Raw genomic sequence first — 21,060 nt, 5'->3', positions numbered from 1 at the left:
TGAACACATCAGCCAGGCAGAGCCACGCAGCACATCTGCACACACAGGATGCAATTCCCTTTCCAAACCAGACAGATAATTGCTGTAAAAACCCTCTCCAAATACAATCAGAGACTCTCACCTGCTCCTTAAATGCAAGTTGCTGCGCTGTTTGCATGTGTTCTGCATTGGTTGGTCCCCTTTCCCCTCCCTCTGCTGGGCTGCCCCCCTCTCTCTCTGTCTCTCTCTCTCTCACTCACTCAGTTTCACCCATGGCCAGAGACACTGCTGCAGCACTGCGCACGCGCCACTCCCTCTTGTTTGTTACAGTCCCCGGGGCCAGCTGTCAATCAGCCAGCGCGCTGACGTCAGACGCGTCGGCGGCGGGGCGGAAATGACGCGTACACCCCCCCCGCACTGCCCCGGTGGCCATATTGTTGCGGGGCAAGCCCGCCCGTAACAACCGCCCGAACCCTTAAAGGGACCTTGCAGACTGAACCCTTAAAGGTGCCTTGCAGACTGAACCCTTAAAGGGGCCTTGCAGACTGAACCCTTAAAGGGGCCTTGCAGACTGAACCCTTAAAGGGGCCTTGCAGACTGAACCCTTAAAGGTGTCTTGCAGACTGAACCCTTAAAGGGGCCTTGCAGGCTGAACCCTTAAAGGGACCTTGGAGACTGAACCCTTAAAGGTACCTCGCAGACTGAACCCTTAAAGGGGCCTTGCAGACTGAACCCTTAAAGGGGCCTTGCAGACTGAACCCTTAAAGGGGCCTTGCAGACTGAACCCTTTCAACGGGACCTTGCAGCCCTGGTGTGGGGTGGTGGGTGTTGGATGGGGGTAGGAAGGGGTGGGGGGGAAATTAAAGAGAAAAGAACACTAAATGATTATTTTTTTTTTACGTGGGACATCAGCATCCCCGGCAAGGCCGGGATTTGTTGCCCATCCCTAATTGAGAAGGTGATGGTGAGCCGCCTTCTTGAGCCACTGCAGTCCCTGTGGGTGTAGTAGGTACATTCCTTACTGACTCTGTTAGTGATTTGATACACCTGAGGGTCTCGCTCGACCGTTTTCAGAGGGGCAGTCGACCACGTGGGCCTGGAGTCATGTGTAGGTCTGGAGTCATGTGTAGGCCAGACCAGGCGAAAGCAGCAGATTTCCCTTCCCTAAAGGGGGCATGAGTGAACCAGATGGGGGTTTTTACAAACAATCGATGATGGTGGTCATGGTCACCGTCAGATTTGTAATTCCAGATTTTTATGGAATTCACATTTCACCGGCTGCCGTCGGTGGGATGTGAACCCGGGTCCCTGGAGCATTACCCGGGGCCTCTGGGTTACTAGCCCAGTGACAACGCCGCTAGGGCCACCTTCGCAAAGGACGATTAGATTGGGCTGGGCCAGAGAGGACCACATCCCTCCCTCCCTCTTCACAAAAACTCCATCCTTCTCGGTTACTGTGTACAAACCTCCATGTCGCTGCCTCGCTCGGCCGCCGCTCGGGCTGGGACGGGGAAGGGAGCCTTCATTTTCGCGGCACCCACCTCCTCCTCTCGCGGAGACAATTCGGCGACGGTGGGAGACTCCGTGGGGCTGATTGACACGCTCGAGTAGTCCGCGGCGGGATCGCTCCTTTCTACCGGCGGGGGGGGTGAGGGGTGGGGTGGAGGGGGGAACCGGTTAAGGTTGGGGGGGCTGTGTTGGGCTCCCATGACGCGAGAGGCCGGGTCGGAGGTCAACCCAAGAACCAGGGGGGCTGGAGTGATGGCGATTTGGCGGGAATGCGGCGCCACCTGCTGGTGGAGGTTGCCCACAATCAGCGGCGAAGGGGGGTCACCTCGTGAGGAGAGGTTGAGGGCAATGGGTCGACTGGAGATTCAGAAAATGTCGGAGGGTCAGTACTGAGGGAGTGCCGCACTGTAGGAGGGTCAGTGCTGTCGGAGGGTCAGTGCTGTCGGGGGTTCAGTACTGAGGGAGTGCAGCACTGTCGGAGGATCAGTACTGAGGGAGTGCTGCACTGTCGGAGGGTCAGTACTGAGGGAGTGCCGCACTGTCGAAGGGTCAGTACTGAGGGAGTGCCGCACTGTCGGAGGGTCAGTACTGAGGGAGCGCCGCACTGTCGGAGGGTCAGTACTGAGGGAGTGCTGCACTGTCGGAGGGTCAGTACTGAGGGAGTGCCGCACTGTTGGAGGGTCAGTCCTGAGGGAGTGCCGCACTGTCGGACGGTCAGTACTGAGAGAGTGCCGCACTGTCGGAGGGTCAGTACTGAGGGAGCGCCGCACTGTCAGAGGGTCAATACTGAGGGAGTGCCACTCTGTCGGAGGGTCAGTTTTGAGGGAGTGCCGCACTGTCGGAGGGTCAGTACTGAGGGAGCGCCGCACTGTCGGAGGGTCAGTACTGAGGGAGCGCCGCACTGTCGGAGGGTCAGTACTGAGGGAGCGCCGCACTGTCGGAGGGTCAGTACTGAGGGAGTGCCGCACTGTCGGAGGGTCAGTACTGAGGGAGTGCCGCACTGTTGGAGGGTCAGTACTGAGGGAGTGCGGCACTGTCGGAGGGTCAGTACTGAGGGAGCGCCGCACTGTCGGAGGGTCAGTACTGAGGGAGGGACGCACTGTCAGTGGGTCAGTACTGAGGGAGCGCCGCACTGTCGGACGGTCAGTACTGAGGGAGCGCCGCACTGTCGGAGGGTCAGTACTGAGGGAGTGCTGCACTGTCGGAGGGTCAGTACTGAGGGAGTGCCGCACTGTTGGAGGGTCAGTCCTGAGGGAGTGCCGCACTGTCGGACGGTCAGTACTGAGAGAGTGCCGCACTGTCGGAGGGTCAGTACAGAGGTAGCGCCGCACTGTCGGAGGGTCAGTACCGAGGGAGCGCCGCACTGTCGGAGGGTCAGCACTGAGGGTGGGGTGGGGGAGTTCTCCCTCGTTCCCTGGGGCCCAATATTTATCCCTTAACCAACATCACTAAAAAACAGATGATCTGGGTCATTATCATTACAACGGTGATGGGGAAAAGGCAGGGAAGTGGAGTCGAGGATTATCCGATCAGCCCTGATCTCATCGAATGGCGGAGTAGACTCGATGGGCCGAATGGCCTGCTTCAGCTCCTGGGTCTCATCACGTTGCTCTTTCTGGGATCTTGCTGTGCGCAAACTGGCTCCCCCCCGCTTCCCACGTCGTGACACCGAGCGCGCCTCAAAGAATGTATTTCATTGCCTGTGAGCCCAGCGGGACGTCCTGGGGCGCCATAGAAATGCAACTCCAGCCCCTTCCAGTTACCGGAGAAACGGCTCAGGGAAAGGGCCCGGACGTCCTGGTTTAGTCGCCTTCAACGAAGAGAGGCCTTTCGGAGGTCCCCAATCCCTCCACCTCCACCCCCCCTCTCCAATACCCCCTCCTCTCCGCCCACCCTCTCCGCCGACCCCCACCTCCACGAGTCAGGGGGCCCCAGACACAATCCCTTCGCCTCTAGTACAGGCCCCAGGCTCTAACTGAGGCCTAGACGAGGTGGAGGCCCCCGGTGGAAGAAACCTACGGCACAGTGAGACCCCCCCAAGTCCTCCCTCAGCCACCTCGCCCCCACCCAAATCCCCCCAGCCCTCCCTCCGCTCTGGACAGCGGCGGGAGTTGGAGGGGAAATCCCAGACGCCCGTCCCACCCACCACCCCCCTGCTCAACAACCCCGGTCTGCCCCGGATCCAGCTCCAAACCAGGCAAGGGGGGGCCAAACCAGGACTCTGACTGGGGTTTGCAGGGCAGGGGAGGAGGGAAGGAGTCACCGACAAACAATGGCCCTCTAGAGCGTAATCTCCCTTTAAAAAAATGGCGGCGGGTGGGTGGGGGGGGTGGGGGCGCGGGGTTACGGTGCGGGGAGGGCGCCGAGAGCATCAGGCCTCACTCACGCTTACTTCCCAGGCCTGCGTTACTTGCCCCCCTCCCCTCCCCCTCCCCTAACCCCCACACATCCTAACTCCTAGGCCCTGGCTTGCCCTGGACTAACAGTGGGTGACCTGGGGGGCAGCTAGAGAGCTTCCTGTGGACACCACCCCGCTTCCCCGGAACGAAATTTGGATTTGATCTGTGATAGATTCCTCAAGTAAACATAGTTTTAATTTACAGCATATTTGTCAAGGTCCCCTTTCCGATTGGTTAGATATCGCGATGAATAAAGAGATAGGTTCCTGGTTGGCCGCCTACTCCAATCGCACGCTGATAAAATCCAACTCGGAAAATCCAGAAAAGAAAAAGAAAAACCCATTTTGCCCGAATCAGGTGAGAGTCGATCGGCTCCGACTTCTACGTGTCATTGATTGCCTCTTCCTTGTCATCTTCGAGCTGCTTGGGGTCCTCGTGGTGCATCTCGATGAGGAGCACGTAGGCCAGGCTGCCCAGCGACCCCCCCAGGAGCGGGGCGACGATCGGGATCCACCACCACCCGTTGCCGGCCCTGCGGGGGGAAACGAGACAATCAGGGAGCCCGGTCGGCTTTAATGGGCACGGTCGCTGGGTATAGCAGAACGGCCAGAGCGCAGGGGAGGAGGCCATTTGGCCCGTCGCGTCGGTGCCGGCCGTCTCAGGGAGCCATTCGCCCACCCCCCCCTCCCCCCCGTAACCCTACACATTCTTTCTTATCGGATAACAATCCAATTCCCTCATGAATGCCTCAATCGAGCCTGCCATCCCCCACACACTCTCAGGCTAGCGCATCCCAGAACCCCCGAACTGTTGTAGTCTCTGTAAAAGAGCTAGGAGCTCATTCTCATGTGTAAGTGTTCCGGGGGACCACATTTCATGACTGCGCTAGAGAGTCACAAGATGGGCAACAGAACCAGTTCAAGCCAGTCCTTCTATTGTGTTAAACATGTGACTCCGGACATGGGGTAATATTTGCCATATGGCAGCAAATATCCTTTCCACATTAATGAACCAGATGGGGTTTTTTTTTTACAACCATTTGTGGTCATCGTTTAACTTTTTAATTCCAGATTTCTTATTTTTAACTGAAATCAAATTTCACCCCCTGCTGTGGTGGGATTTGAACCCAGGGAATTATCCTGGGTTTGCTGGAATACCAGTCCAGCAACTATACCACCCCTCCACCGCCTCCCCTAGCACTTCAAGTGGATGTGGGCAAGTTAAAAAGATGGACTCAAGGCTGGGTTAGACTGTTGTTTCTCACCACGTACCCTCCCCAAGAAAACTGCTGGAGCCACATAGAGGCCCAGGCTGGGTAGGGGCATTAGTGAGTTAGTTGGGTTCTCACAACAATCCACGTTATGTTGAGTTTACGTAAGGCACTGGTTAGACCTCAGCTGGAGCACTGTGCACAGTTCTGGGCGCCACACTCCAGGAAGGATGTCAACGCATTGGAGAGAGCGCAGGAGATGGTTCCAGGGACTGGGGGGAACTTCTGTTGCGAAGATAGATGGGAGAGGTCGGGACTGTTCCTCCTTGGAGAGGAAAAGGCTGGGAGGAGATTCGATCGAGATGTTCAAGATCATGAGAAGGCTGGACGCGGCAGATAGGGAGAGGCTGTTTCCCCGCTCGTAAAAGGATCGAGAACCCAGAGGGCACAGGTTTAAAGCGATTGGAAGCAAATGCAAGGTGAGAAAAAAACATTTTCACACAGCGGGTGGTTCGGGTCTGGAATGCCCTGCCTGGTAGTGTGATGGAGGCAGGTTCAATCGAGGCATTCGGGAGGCCATTAGATGATTATGTGGATGGAAACAATGTGTAGGGGACCCGGGGGGGGAAAAGGCAGGGCAATGGCTCGAGGTCATAACGCTCATTCGGAGAGACGGCGCAGACACAATGGGCCGAATGGCCTCCTTCTGTGCCATTAAAATTCTGTGAAGGGTCAGTCGCTCATAGTAACAGAACCACAGCGCTGTCAGCGACTGCCCAATTGTTGCATTTAAGCACAATTCTGCCTAACATCAGCAAGGATGTTACCCATACTGGGGAATTCAGGCTATCAGGTGTGATGCAGCACTAATATTTACCTCAGAGGTCAGAAACTCCAGCTCCTATCAGGCCTCCTGCACACACACACACCAGCCAGAAAGTGGCTGCATCTGCACAGTTGTTGCCGTTCATTAATTGAAATATGAATTACACCAGTTGCCCATGGTGGGGATTTGAACCCATGTACCCCAGAGCCTCTGGATTACGTAGCCCACGAACATTCCCTCTATGCCCCCGACCCCCTGCAGTTGCCATGCTGCTCTTTGTGGGAGTTTGAGAAGCCGGATAAACACATGATGGGAGCAAGGAATAGGAGGATGTGGTGATGCTGGGACGGGGGTGGGGGTGGGGGTGTTGGGAGGAGGCTCGAGCAGAGCAGAAAACACCAGCACGGAGCAGAGGGGCTGAATGGCCTGTGTCTGGGCTGTTTGTACATTCTGCATAACTTTTATGCCAATTATATGTGAACTTCTGTGTAAAATTTATTGTAAAATATTTGCGTATCCCACGTAAATGCTATGTAAACATATGTGAATGCATATTCGGCGTGAATTATACGTAACCCTACATAAAATCTTTGTGAATATTCTGTAATTATGCAAACAATATGTAAATTATATCTATTCTCTGCAAATTATGCGTAGATACTCTGATTATATGTAACTGTATGCGCCCTTTATGCAAACAGTATGTGATATTTCTGTCATTCTGTGCAAGTTATCTGTAAACTGTGTGTGAATTCTATGTGAACTCGCTGTCATTATGTAGGTTTTATGTAATTATATATAAATATCTTGTTAATACAATGGAATTATGTAAATTTTATGTAATTCCATGTAAATGCATTGTGAATTCCGTGGCATTATGTAAATTTTATGTTAGTTTATGTTAATATCTTGTGAATTCTATTTCATTATGTCAATTTTATGCAATTTCATGTAAATGCCTTGTGAATTCCATGTCATTATGTAAATGTTATGTCATTCTATGTAAATGCATGGCAAATTCCTAGTTATTATTTAAATTCTGTGTAATTCAATGTAAATGTCTTGTGAATTCTATTTCATTATGTAAATTTTATGCAATCTCATGTAAATACATTGTGAATTCTATTTCATTATGTAAATTTTATGCAATCTCATGTAAATGCCTTGTGAATTCTAGGGTATTATGTAAATGTTATGCAATCTCATGCAAATGCCTTGTGAATTCCATGTCATTATGTAAATTTTATGTCATTCTATGTAAATGCATGGCGAATTCCTAGTTATTATATAAATTCTGTGTAATTCAATGTAAATGTCTTTTTGATTCAATGGTATTATGTAAATTTTATGCAATCTCATGTAAATGCCTTGTGAATTCTACGGTATTATGTAAATTTTATGCAATCTCATGTAAATGCCTTGTGAATTCTACGGTATTATGTAAATTTTATGCAATCTCATGTAAATACCTTGCGAATTCTATGGTATTATGTAAATGTCATGCAATCTCATGCAAATGCCTTGTGAATTTTATGTAGTCCTATGTAAATTTTATGTAAATTCTATGTCCGTTGTACTTACGTGAACACCTCAGTGCCCCACCCAGCTACATAGGTAAACAGGCGAGGTCCAAAGTCCCTTGCTGGGTTGATGGCATAACCAGTGCTGGCGCCCATGCAAATGCCAATGGTAAACACTGAGGTGGCGACAAGAGGGGGTTGTAAGAATGCCGGCGCCCCTGCGTTTTTGGCATCCCCAATACACAGGATGCAGATTAACAAAACAGCGGTGCCTATGATCTGTCGAGGGATGCAAGATATCATTAAATTAATAACAGCTCAACTTTTATTCAATGTTTTCAAAGCAGACAGAGGTTCCACGGCCTTATATAGAGGCAAAAACAGATCTAAAAGAACCCAAGGATTTTTCTTTATATCTTCTTGGGATGTGGCTGGGCCCAGCATTTATTGCCCCTTGAGATGGTGGTGGTGAGCCGCATTCTTGAACCCCTGTGGTCTGTGTGGTGTGGGGGCAACCATGGCCATGCCAACGCAGGGGGCTTTTTGGAGAGCCGGGTCAAAGGGGTCAGTTTTAAGGAGCAGCTTAAGGAGTGAGAGAGAGAGAGGGGTGGAGAGGTTTAGGGAGGGAATTCCAGAGCTCAGGGCCCCCCAGGCAGCTGAAGGCACGGCCGCCAATGGTGGAGGGATGGGAATCGGGGGATGGGCAAGAGGCCGGAAGTGGAGGAGAAAAGAGATCTTGAAGGGTTGTAGGGGCTGGAGGAGGTTACAGAGATAGGGAGGGGTGTAGGGGCTGGAGGAGGTTACAGAGATAGGGAGGGGTGTAGGGGCTGGAGGAGGTTACAGAGATAGGGAGGGGTGTAGGGGCTGGAGGAGGTTACAGAGATAGGGAGGGGTGTAGGGGCTGGAGGAGGTTACAGAGATAGGGAGGGGTGTAGGGGCTGGAGGAGGTTACAGAGATAGGGAGGGGGTGTAGGGGATGGAGGAGGTTACAGAGATAGGGAGGGGTGTAGGGGCTGGAGGAGGTTACAGAGATAGGGAGGGGTGTAGGGGCTGGAGGAGGTTACAGAGATAGGGAGGGGTGTAGGGGCTGGAGGAAGTTACAGGGATGGTTGGAAGGAAGCGGGGAGATTTTGAGTAAAGCAGATGTCCCATCCAGGAGACAGGAAGTGTAATATCTACATCGACGCCAACCTGGCTACTTTTTAAAATTACCCTCCCTGTTTTCCGAAATGGACGATTGCTGCTCCGTTAACAATGGACGCTGGTGACTGCCCGTTGGCTTCTGGGAGATTCTGAGCCGTTCTAGTGCACTGAGGCCTCCTCACCATCCTCCCTGGAATGGGATTTGTACAGATATTCCGGCCAAGCCAACACAAAGGGATTGTCAACGATGGGGTGGATTCCTGCCCACCCTCTGGCTGGCGCTCTGCCTGCGATTTCCCCACCGCGTCCATTACCTCATCACTTCCCCCCACCCCACGCCGTGCGCCATATTGAAACCGCACGCTTCTCACCGCTTGTAGACCGGGGAGGGGGGGCCTCCGGTGAAGACATGGCCCCCCAAAAGCCAAGAAGAGTGCAGCCCCCCCCTCCCCCTCCCCCTGCCCCTCCCCCTCCCCCTCCCCGATTCAGTGACCCATCCCTGGGATGCCTTCTGGAGACCCATCGCCATGTCCTCTACCCTCGCTCTGGCCGCTAGGAAGCCCCTCAGCCTCACCACTCCGGCTTGGGAGAGGAGGTGAGGGGCGGTGGCAGAGGTGGTCAGTGCCAACGCTGCCCACAAGAGGTTGGCCCCCACCCGCAGGGCAGAAAGAAGATGAACGATCTCGCCCGTGCTGCACAGGGTAAGGCAACCACCTCATTGCTCTCAACTCACCCACTCGCCGGCCCATCACACATTGGCTGGCATCTCACTCACTGCCAGCTGGAGGGGCATCACCACCCACTCTCTCTCTCTCTCTCGCACGCCCTCACATCTCCATCTGGCCCTCATCTCCTCTGGAAATCGCTCCCTCGTCCCGTCCATGGCTGCACTCAGCACACGTGCCCGCCTGGCATCCTCCTCGTTTGGCCTGGTGTGCGCCTTGCTCATGCCCCTCTCCCTCTGTCTTCATGAAGGACAAAGACCATCAGACGTAGGAGGAGGAGTCGGCCATTCGGCCCATCGAGGCTGCTCCGCCATTCAGTGAGATCAGGGCTGACCTGGTGAATCCTCAGCTCCACTTCCCTGCCCTTTCCCCCTTAACCCCTTGATTTCGGATGTCCGCCACCCTGACCGAGACACGTAAGGTATAGTCTCGACTCCTGCACGTCTCGCTTGTCCAGGTGTGTTCCGGGCCCGTGCCGGTAAAACCGGGCATGGGGGAGGGGGACGATTCTCCCACCCCGCCTGCCCACCTTGACACCCGCCACCAACGGGGTCTGGGTGATTCCGCCAGCTAAGTCTGCACCAGCCGGTTGTGGACACAGGTAGAGCTATTTGTGACCCCTAATCTCCAATGTCGTGCTAATGGCCCCACCGTTACCAGCTCCAAAACGCAATGGGTTTCAACCAGGCACCCTGTCAGCTGAATAGCTCGACCCCAAACCGCCCTGCCACAGGACCGGGCCTTGAGCTGTTTGAATTCCTTTAATGATACGGCTCTTGACTTCTATCTTCAGTCCCTGTTCAACCTGGGGAAGAGAAGCAGGGGTCCAGGCAAGGAGCCTGCATCGGTGTCCGATTTTCCCATCCAACAGGTAGCGGCGGAGAGAGCTCTGTCCGGTTAAGTGGCCTGGCCCTCATCTAACACTGTGAGCTACTGGAACATCGGAACTCCCGTATCTGCGCCTTCAAGGCTAGTTCACCTTTACGTGACTTCCTAGTCGGGGAAGTCCTCGCTTCTGGAGAGCCGGGTCACCCTGTAAGAGTGACCTGCTGACCTCTGAAGGAATACGCCCACTGGACTTTTGATTCTGGGCTTTGGGCTCACGTGAGTCCATAGCTCCTATTTTTCTCGCGACCTTTGCCCCCGAACCCCTTTCTTTTCCTTACCCCTCTTTTATCGCGTGAACGCAAAGAGAGGTGGGTGTTCAACCCCCCCCTGTCCTCCGCTCGGTAACACAGCCCCCGAGGCTGGCGAGGTATTGAGAGGGAGGGTGCGCCAATGGGTGCGCCATCGCTAACAAGGGGGGCAGTGCGGGCATGAGGGAAAGGTGCAGAGCCTTCGTGGGGGAGAGGGGGTGGGTGGGTGGAGGTGGGGGGGCGGGGTGGGCGGGGGCAACGATTGCTGATCTCCACCCTTCGCCTCTGGCCCTTCGGGCTCGCCCATTGGCGCCAACTTTCGAAGCTGTCGGCGGGTTAGGCGAGGGGGGCAAACGTTTGGGCAGGTGGAGAGACACGTGGGGAAATGCCCAAGCAATAGAAAGGCAGAATATAACCTGAGACCATAAGACGCAGGAGCAGAAGTAGGCCATTCGGCCCATCGAGTCTGCTCCGCCATTCAACGAGATCATGGCTGACCTGATAATCCTCAGCTCCACTTTCCTGCCTTTTCCCCATCACCCTCGGTTCCCTCACTGATTAAAAATCTGTCTGTCTCAGCCTTGAATATGCTTAACGGCCCAGCCTCTGGTCAAGAATTCCACAGATTGACCACCCTCTGAGAGAAGAAATTCCCCCCCCCATCCCTGTCAATGGAGAGAGAGAGACTGCAGAAAGCTGCGGTGCAGAGGGATCTGGGTGTCCTGGTATATGAATCACAAAAGGTCGGTGTGCGGGCACAGCGAGCGATGAGGAAGGCAGGTGGAATTTTAACCTTTGTAGCGAGAGGGGTGGAATATAAGAGTCTTGCTCCAACTGTACAGGGCGTTGGTGAGACCGCACCTGGAGCACTATGTAGAGTTTTGGGTCTCCTCACTTAAGCAGGGATACACTCGCATTGGAAGCAGTTCAGAGTTCACTCAGCTGATTCCTGGGATGAAGGGGGTTTGTCTTATGAGGAGAGGCTGAGCAGGTTGGGCCCTGTACTCATAGGAACATAAGAAATAGGAGCAGGAGTGGACCATTCGGCCCCTCGAGCCTGCTCCGCCATTCAATAAGATCATGGCTGATCCTCTTGTGTTTTGATTCCCATCTAACCCCGATAACCTTCGATCCCCTTACCTAATGAGAATCTATCTACCTCTGTCTTAAAAATATTCACTGACCCCACCTCCACCACCTTCTGAGGCAGAGAGTTCCAAAGTCACACAACCCTCTGGGAGAAAAAAACTCTCCTTATCTCTGTCCTAAAAGGGGGACCCCTAATTTTAAAACAGTGGCCCCCTAGTTCTGGACTCACCCACAAGAGGAAACATCCTTTCCACGTCCACCTTGTCCAGGCCGTTCAGGATCTTGTAAACTTCAATCCAATCACCCCCCTCACTCTTCTAAACTCCAGTGGAAACAAGCCCAGTCTGTCCAACCTTTCCTCATAAGACAACCCACTCATTCCAGGTATTAATCTAGTAAACCTCCTCTGAACCACCTCCAACGCATTTACATCCTTCCTTAAATAAGGAGACCAAATCTGCACACAGTATTCGAGGTGCGGTCTCACCAATGCCCTGTATAACTGAAGAACATCCTTACTTTTATGTTCAACCCCTCTCATAATAAAGGATAGCATCCCATTAGCCTTCTCAATTACTTGCTGTGTCTGCACACTAACTTTTAGTGACTCATGTACTAGAACACCCAGATCCCTCTGCACCTCAGAATTATGCAGCCGTTCTCCATTTATGTAACACTCTGCTTTTTTACTCTTCCTGCCAAAGTGAACAACTTCACATTTCCATTGGAGTTTAGAAGAATGAGAGGGGATCTCACTGAAACATTTAAGATTCTGAGAGGGTTAGACAGGGTGGATGCGGAGAGGGTGTTTCCCCCTCTCCGTGGGGGAATCTAGAACGAGGGGAGAGGGGGCACAGTTTCAGAATAAGGGGGTCTCCCATTGGAGACGGAGATGAGGAGGAATTTCTTCTCTCAGAGGGTGGTCAGTCTGTAGAATTCTCTCCCCCCCAGAGAGCGATGGGGGCCGGGTCACTGAATATATTCAAGGCCCGAGTTAGGTTTTTGATCGACTGGGGAGTCGAGGGTTATGGGGGGGGGACAGACAGGAAAGTGGGGTTAAGGCCACAATCAGGTCGGCCACGATGGGATTGAGTGGTGGAGCAGGCTCGAGGGGCCGAGTGGCCTACTCCTGCTCCTCACTCCTGGTGATCTTATGGAAGGGTCCAATGGGCTAGTATTGGGTCACCAGCAGGAGGCAAAACCATATCAAAGCTGGATTGAAGCATCTGCTATTTGGCAGTTGTCCCCAGTCCGATCAGTACTGAGCAAATCAAACTCTTGAAATATCGTGAGATTATACGACGGAATCACTGGGTTTTAAATTGGTGAAGCCCAGGAGGAGGTCATTCGGCCCATCGCGCCTGTGCTATCTCCCTGAAAGATCTATCCAATTAGTCCCACTCCTGCCGGCTCTTTCCCCCCAATCTCCCTGCAAATTTTTCCCCTTCGAGTATTTATCCGATTTCCCCCCCTTTTTTGAAAGTTCCTATTGAATCTGCTTCCACCGCCCTTTCAGGCAGCGCCTTCCAGATCACAACCACTCCCTGTGTTTATAAAAACAAATTCTCCTCATCTCCCCCTCTGGTTCTTTCCCCGATTCTCTTCAATCTGTGTCCCCCTCTGGTTACCGACCCTCCTGCCCAGTGGAAACAGTTTCTCCTCATTTCCTCCGTCCAAAACCCCTTCCTGATTCCGAACGCCTCGATTCAATCTCCCCCTTAACCTTCTCCGCTCTGAGGAGAACAATCCCAGCTTCTCCCAGTCTCTCCCACACGGACTGAAGTCCCTCATCCCGGGTCCCATTCGGGGTAAATCTCCCTCCCGCACACTCTCCAATGCCTCAACATCCTTCCTAAATGTGATGATGATGTGTTCAACACTTGGTGTTCTTAATTGATCTATACTTACACCTCTCCCATTATAAATTGCGATGTAAATGTAGCAGGCTGTGAGGCTATCTGCTCTCTGTTTGGAAACAGTGACTTGCAATGGAAGTTGGAGTTTCTGGCTGGTGGATGTTCCTGGGAGGGCCTTTCCAACACTGCTCTCCGTACTACCATCTACAAGGCACAAGTCAGGAGTGTGATAGAATACTCCCCACTTGCCCTGGATGAGTGCAGCTCCCACAACACTCAAGAAGCTCCACACCATCCAGGACAAAGCAGCCCCGCTTGATCGGCACCCCATCCACAAACATTCACTCCTTCCACCACCGACGCACAGTAGCAGCAGTGTGTGTACCATCTACAAGATGCACTGCAGCAACTCACCAAGGCTCCCTAGACAACGCCTTCCAAACCCACGACCTCTACCATCTAGAAGGACAAGGGCAGCAGACACATGGGGAACACCACCACCTGGAAGTTCCCCTCCAAGCCACTCACCATCCTGACTTGGAAATATATCGGCCGTTCCTTCACTGTTGCTGGGTCCAAATCCCGGAACTCCCTCCCTAACAGCACGGTGGGTGTACCTACACCACAGGGACTGCAGCGGCTCAAGAAGGCAGCTCACCCACCACCTTCTCAAGGGGGCAATTAGGGACGGGCAACACATGTGGACCCAGCCAGCGACGCCCACATCCCTTGAGTCAATATAAAGGACAACTCAGACGTGTGTCAGATGCGTGTGTGGAATTATTCCAGGTCAGTTCGCTAGTCTACAGGTAAAGCCTGTGAGGTTTTCGCAACTCGAACAGTGTAAAATAACCGGCCTAGTCTCCACATGGACAGGGTGACATTATTTACAGAACAACATGCTTGTATTTCGCTAGGACCATTCGCAATCTCACAGCTTCCCAGGCCCCTCACTGCCGAAGAGGCACTTTGTTTTAAAGTGTGCTCCCTGTTGTAATGCAGGGGATGCGGCAGCTAACTTGCGCACAGCAAGATCCCACAAGCAGCAATGTGATAATGACCCAGATCGGCTCTTTCAAGTGTTGTTGGTGGAGGGATAAATATTGGCCTCAGGACCCAGGGAGAACACCCCCCCCCCACCCACCCCTCACCCCAGCACCAGTCCCAGGACTGGAATTCTTTTAAGTCCACCTCAAAGGGCAGCCTTTGTTTCACATCTCATCCAAAAGACGGACCCTCCGACAGTGCAGCACTCCCTCAGTACTGACCCTCCGACAGTGCGGCACTCCCTCAGTACTGACCCTCCGACAGTGCGGCGCTCCCTCAGTACTGACTCTCCGACAGTGCGGCACTCCCTCAGCACTGACCCTCCGACAGTGCAGCACTCCCTCAGTACTGACCCTCCGACAGTGCGGCACTCCCTCAGTACTGACCCTCCGACAGTGCGGCGCTCCCTCAGTACTGACTCTCCGACAGTGCGGCACTCCCTCAGTACTGACCCTCCGACAGTGCGGCGCTCCCTCAGTACTGACCCTCCGACAGTGCGGCGCTCCCTCAGTACTGACCCTCCGACGCGGGGAAGTTCCGCCCCGTGCGCCACGAGAGCGGCTCGAGCTCGGACATGCCTGGGTCACCCCCCCCAATCCCCTCAGGGTTCCCGAATAAAGGAAGACGCGCGCTTACCTCAGTGATGAACCCGTTGCTGAGGCTGAGGTACTCAACAGGATAGGTAGCGAAGATCCCCGCAGTTCCCCTCGGGCCACGGACCGTGAGATTCCCCTGAGAAAATTCGAATATGGCATCTAATGACAGAGGAACAATCTCATTAATCACCATTCGGTCCAGTGCTGAGGGAGTGCCGCACTGTCGGAGGGTCAGTACTGAGGGAGCGCCGCACTGTCGGAGGGTCAGTACTGAGGGAGCGCCGCACTGTCGGAGGGTCAGTACTGAGGGAGCGCCGCACTGTCGGAGGGTCAGTGCTGAGGGAGCACCGCACTGTCGGAGGGTCAGTACTGAGGGAGTGCCGCACTGTCAGAGCGTCAGTACTGAGGGAGCGCCGCACTGTCGGAGGGTGAGTACTGAGGGAGTGCCGCACTGTCGGAGGGTCAGTACTGAGGGAGCGCCGCACTGTCGGAGGGTCAGTACTGAGGGAGTGCCGCACTGTCGGAGGGTCAGTACTGAGGGAGTGCCGCACTGTCGGAGGGTCAGTACTGAGGGTGTGCCGCACTGTCGGAGGGTCGGTACTGAGGGAGTGCCGCACTGTCCGAGGGTCAGTACTGAGGGAGCGCCGCACTGTCAGAGGGTCAGTACTGAGGGAGCGCCGCACTGTCGGAGGGTCAGTACTGAGGGAGCGCCGCACTGTCGGAGGGTCAGTACTGAGGGAGCGCCGCAATGTCGGAGGGTCAGTACTGAGGGAGCGCCGCACTGTCGGAGGGTCAGTACTGAGGGAGCGCCGCACTGTCGGAGGGTCAGTACTGAGGGAGCGCCGCAATGTCGGAGGGTCAGTACTGAGGGAGCGCCGCAATGTCGGAGGGTCAGTACTGAGGGAGCGCCGCACTGTCGGAGGGTCAGTACTGAGGGAGCGCCGCACTGTCGGAGGGTCAGTACTGAGGGAGCGCCGCACTGTCGGAGGGTCAGTACTGAGGGAGCGCCGCAATGTCGGAGGGTCAGTACTGAGGGAGCGCCGCACTGTCGGAGGGTCAGTACTGAGGGAGCGCCGCACTGTCGGTGGGTCAGTACTGAGGGAGCGCCGCACTGTCGGTGGGTCAGTACTGAGGGAGCGCCGCAGTGTCGGAGGGTCAGTACCGAGGGAGTGCCGCACTGTCGGAGATGCCGTCTTTCAGATGAGAAATTAAACCAAGGCCCTGTCTGCCCTCTCTGTTGGATATAAAAGGTCCTGTGGCCACTATTGGAAGAAGAGTCAGTGAAATACTTTTTGAAATGCGGTTACTGTTGGAATGGAGCAAACACGTCAGGTAATTGCGCACAGCAAGATCCCAAAGTGATAAATTACCATCTTTTTTTAAACTTTTGTTCATTGGCAGTGTAAATAATGGCTCCAGGATCTCGAGAGGAAGTCCGCCCACCCACCCCCCCCCACCCCCCTCCCCCCACCTACCGCCCCCCTTCTTCCAACAGTCCCTGCGGAATCTTTCACGTTTGACTGTGATGGGAGACCAGGCCCTCGTTTTAACACCTGATCCAAAAGATGTTATCGCAGCCTCTTAGTGGGAGCCTGCACTTAGAGTTTTGTGTTCGAGTCGCTGGAGCAGGACCCGAACCCATGTCCTTTTGACCTAACATTTATTGGAGCCAGAGACTTTGGGGGGGAGGTGTAGTATAATCTAAATAGTATTTATGAGCTTCACAGGCTTTGTGGGTGATGTAGTATAATGTAACTAGTATTTATGGGCATCAGAGACTTTGGAAGAGATGGAGTATAATGTTAATAGCATTTATGGGCTTCAGAGGATTTGTGGGTGATGTAGTATAATGTAAATAGTATGTATGGGTATCAGAGACTTTGGAGGAGATGTAAGTAGTATTTATGGGCATCAGAGACTTTTGGGGAGATGTAGTACAACGTAAATAGTATTTATGGGCATCAGAGACTTTGGGGGAGATGTAAGTAGTATTTATGGGCATCAGAGACTTTTGGAGAGATGTAGTACAAGGTAAATAGTATTTATGGGCATCAGAGAATTTGGGGGAGATGTAGTACAATGTAAATAGTATTTATGGGCATCAGAGACTTTGGGGGAGATGTAGTACAATGTAAATAGTATTTATGGGCATCAGAGACTTTGGGGGAGATGTAGTACAATGTAAGTAGTATTTATGGGCATCAGAGACTTTTGGGGAGATGTAGTACAATGTAAATAGTATTTATGGGTATCAGAGACTTTGGGGGAGATGTAAGTAATATTTATGGGCATCAGAGACTTTGGGGGAGATGTAGTACAATGTAAATAGTATTTATGGGCATCAGAGACTTTGGGGGAGATGTAGTACAATGTAAATATTATTTATGTGCATCAGAAACTTGGGGAGATGTAGTATAAAGGAATGTTTACTGCTGAAGTCGGAAAGCGAGCGCAGATCCAGAACTCGCCCGCAAAGCCGATGAATTGCATAGCCCAGCAAAGTCAACAGGAGTCGGGACAGGTTTCCCCAGTCTACCCGCAGGTCTTGAGCAGACTGAAACCGGTAACCTGCAGCGGGCGCCCCAAAAGCTAACGCGAGGGCCGCGAGAGAGAGAGAGAGAAATAAACAAAACAGGCGGAACATTTCCCAGGCACAGCCGGGGTGACAGCCACAAAGCCCGCTGCCCGGGAAAAGGGCAGCAATGCGCCCGTACAGGAGCATGTCCGAGGCAAACGGCAAACAACAGCAGGCCCGTTGTCAGGCCTTCCGGCTGCAAGGCCTGAACAGGAGGACATCAATTCCAGGGAGGATGCAGAGCCATAAATCTCACGCAGTGCAACATTATTACCAGCCGCAACACAGAGGCTGGGATGAAATCTCGCGGGCACAAAAAAAAAAGCAGGTGAAGAACGTGCTAAACGAGCCAGGTTAGAGGGTAAACCCGCCCCCCACCACCCACCCCCTCCGTGGGTACGGCCTCAGAATCCCGTCATCAACTCGCGAAAAGGATTTTTAACATTTTTTTTTCCCCACGCCAGGCGTCACATCCCCAGGTCTTGTCATTTCGGGCGTTGGCCCCCAACAGTTGGCGAACGAGAGGCCGAAGAAATTTACAGGAGACGGCGGATGCGTCCCCGGGACTAGTTCACCCAGGCGCCCGCAAGAAGATGGTGAGGCCGAAAGAGGGGTAAGGACGGCTTATGTGGATTTCAGCAAAGCCTTTGACAAGGCCCCACATGGGAGACTTATAAAGAAGGCAAATGCACGTGGGATACAGGGTAATTTGATAAGGTGGATTCAAAATTGGCTTAGTTGTAGGAGGCCGAGGGTGATGACAGAAGGATGCTTTAGTGACTGGAAGCCAGTGTCCAGTGGTGTACCACAGGGATCTGTGCTGGGTCCCCTATTATTCGTTATTTATATAAACGACATAGGGGGTAGGATGCGGGGGGTAGGATTAGTAAGTTTGCGGATGACACAAAGATTGGCCGGGTGGTTAACAGTGAGGTTGAGTGTCTTGGGCTACAGGAAGATATAGACGGGATGGTCAAATGGGCAGATAAGTGGCAGATGGAGTTTAACCCTGAAAAGTGTGAGGTGATACACTTTGGAAGGAGTAATTTGACAAGGAAGTATTCAGTGAACGGCATGACACTAGGAAGTTCTGAGGAACAAAGGGACCTTGGCGTGTGTGTCCATAGATCTCTGAAGGCAGAGGGGCATGTCAGTGGGGTGGTGAAAAAGGCATATGGGACACTTGCCTTTATCAATCAAGGCATAGATTACAAAAGTAGGGAGGTCATGTTGGAGTTGTATAGAACCTTGGTGAGGCCACAGCTGGAGTACTGGGTGCAGTTCTGGTCGCCACATTATAGGAAGGATGTGATTGCACTGGAGAGGGTGCAGAGGAGATTCACCAGGATGTTGCCTGGGATGAAACATTTAAGTTCTGAAGAGAGGTTGGATAGACTTGGGTTGTTTTTGTTGGAGCAGAGAAAACTGAGGAGCGACCTGATCGAGGTGTACAAGATTATGAGGGGCATGGACAGGGTGGATAGGGAGCAGCTGTTCCCCTTAGTTGAAGGGTCAGTCACAAGGGGACATAAGTTCAAGGTGAGGGGCAGGAGGTTTAGGGGGGATGTGAGAAGAAACCTTTTTACCCAGAGGGTGGTGAGGGTCTGGAATGCGCTGCCTGGGAGGGTGGTGGAGGCGGGTTGCCTCACGTCCTTTAAAAAGTACCTGGATGAGCACTTGGCACCTCATAACATTCAAGGCTATGGGCCAAGTGCTGGTGGTAAATGGGATTAGGTAGGTAGGTCAGGTGTTTCTCACGTGTCGGTGCAGACTCGATGGGCCGAAGGGCCTCTTCTGCTCTGAGAGATTCTGTGAACAGTTCGAGCCTCGTTGAAAAAGAATGATGGTACCAACTGGGCACTCTTGAGTCACCGCCCCACCTCACTTCAGATTGGGTTGGCTCCATCGGGGCTTCCGATGGGAAGAAGGCTATGGACTCAACTTGCTATTTTACCACGTACACTCACCCCAGGCCCAAAGGGAACTGATCTTGGGTAAGGGCGGAGGAAGGGAGAATTTCCTGAAAATCGAAGCAGACGCTACCATTGATGTCACAGGGAGGGCACGATTTACCAGAATCCCAACCAGGTAAACCAATTTGGATTAGAGACCAGAATCGAGGAGGCCAAGCATTGGAAAGGACTCAAAGCCCGAGATTTTATCTCGTCGGGACAAGGAATGGGGTCGTGAAAAGAAACAGAAGCACACTCATAGGCAAGGAGGAGACCATCAATGGAACGGAGTGAACTATACGATCAGGAAATCAACGTGGGCAGAGAACCGATAGCCTCTGCGGGTTCACGAGAGAACATGGAGGACTTGAACCCTGTGAAACCTCTGAGAGAGCTGAGAACAAGTCGGGGAGATTAGTGAAATCACCACAATGTTTACCTCTGTGAATCAGAGATGAAAGCAAGAGGAGGGGGAGATGTAGTATAATGTAAATAGTGTTTATGGGAGTCAGAGAATTGGGGGTAGATGTAATATAATGAACATAATATTTATGGGAGTCAGAGACTTGGGAGGAGATGTAGTATAATGTAAATAGTATTTATGGGAGTCAGAGACTTGGGGGGAGATGTAGTATAATGCAAATAGTATTTATGGGAGTCAGAGACTTGGGGGGAGATGTAGTATAATGTCAATAGTATTTATGGGAGTCAGAGACTGGGGGGAGATGTAGTATAATGTACATAGTATTTATGGAAGTCAGAGACTTGGAGGGAGATGTAGCATAATGTAAATAGTATTTATGGGAATCAGAGACTTGGGGGGAGATGTAGTATAATTAACATAGTATTTATGGGAGTCAGAGACTTGGAAGGAGATGTAGTATAATGTAAATAGTATTTATGGGAGTCAGAGACTTGGGGGGAGCTGTAGAATAATGTACCTACTATTTATGGGAAACAGAGACATGGGAGGAGATGTAGAATGATGTAAATAGTATTTAAAGGAGTCAGAGACTTGGAGGGAGATGTAGAATAATGTAAACAGTACTTATGGGTATCAGAGACTTGGGGGAGATGTAGCATAATTTTTTGAATTTTTCGCAGATGTGACCAGGTGTGTAGATGACGGGAATGCATTTGACGTAGTCTACTTGGACTTCAGCAAGGCTTTTGATAAGGTCCCACATGGGAGACTGATAACGAAGGTAAGAGCCCATGGGATCCAAGGCAATTTGGCAAATTGGATCCAGAATTGGCTGAGTGGCAGGAAGCAGAGGGTGATGGTCGAGGGGTGCTTTTTTTGACTGGATGCCTGTGTCCAGTGGGGTTCCACAGGGATCGGTGTTGGGTCCCTTGCTGTTTGTGGTATATATAAATGATTTAGACTTGAATGTAGGAGGGTTCATCAGTAAGTTTGCGGATGACACAAAAATTGGTGGGGTGGTAAATAGTGAGGAGGATAGCCTTAGATTACAGGAGGATATAGGCGGGCTGGTCA

General features: G+C 52.6%; 1 protein-coding gene across 1 annotated transcript in view; it reads right to left on the bottom strand.

The window, feature by feature from the left end:
• Nucleotides 1–4,241: 4,241 nt before the first annotated feature.
• Nucleotides 4,242–21,060, bottom strand: part of LOC144676020 (aquaporin-10-like) — a 28,765-nt gene continuing 11,946 nt past the window's right edge. Inside the window, exons 4-6 of the mRNA XM_078536542.1 lie at nt 15,076–15,194; nt 7,505–7,722; nt 4,242–4,419 (exon numbers count right to left, since the gene is read on the bottom strand). Of these exons, the coding sequence (XP_078392668.1) occupies nt 4,269–4,419; nt 7,505–7,722; nt 15,076–15,194 (488 nt within the window). The 3' untranslated portion in view covers nt 4,242–4,268. The remainder of the gene's footprint in view (nt 4,420–7,504; nt 7,723–15,075; nt 15,195–21,060) is intronic.

The sequence above is a fragment of the Cetorhinus maximus genome, unplaced genomic scaffold (assembly GCF_964194155.1).
Source record: "Cetorhinus maximus unplaced genomic scaffold, sCetMax3.hap1.1 HAP1_SCAFFOLD_1295, whole genome shotgun sequence".
Lineage (NCBI taxonomy): Eukaryota > Metazoa > Chordata > Chondrichthyes > Lamniformes > Cetorhinidae > Cetorhinus > Cetorhinus maximus.
The sequence above is the reverse complement of the archived record's forward strand: the minus strand, read 5'-3'. Positions and strand labels throughout refer to the sequence as shown.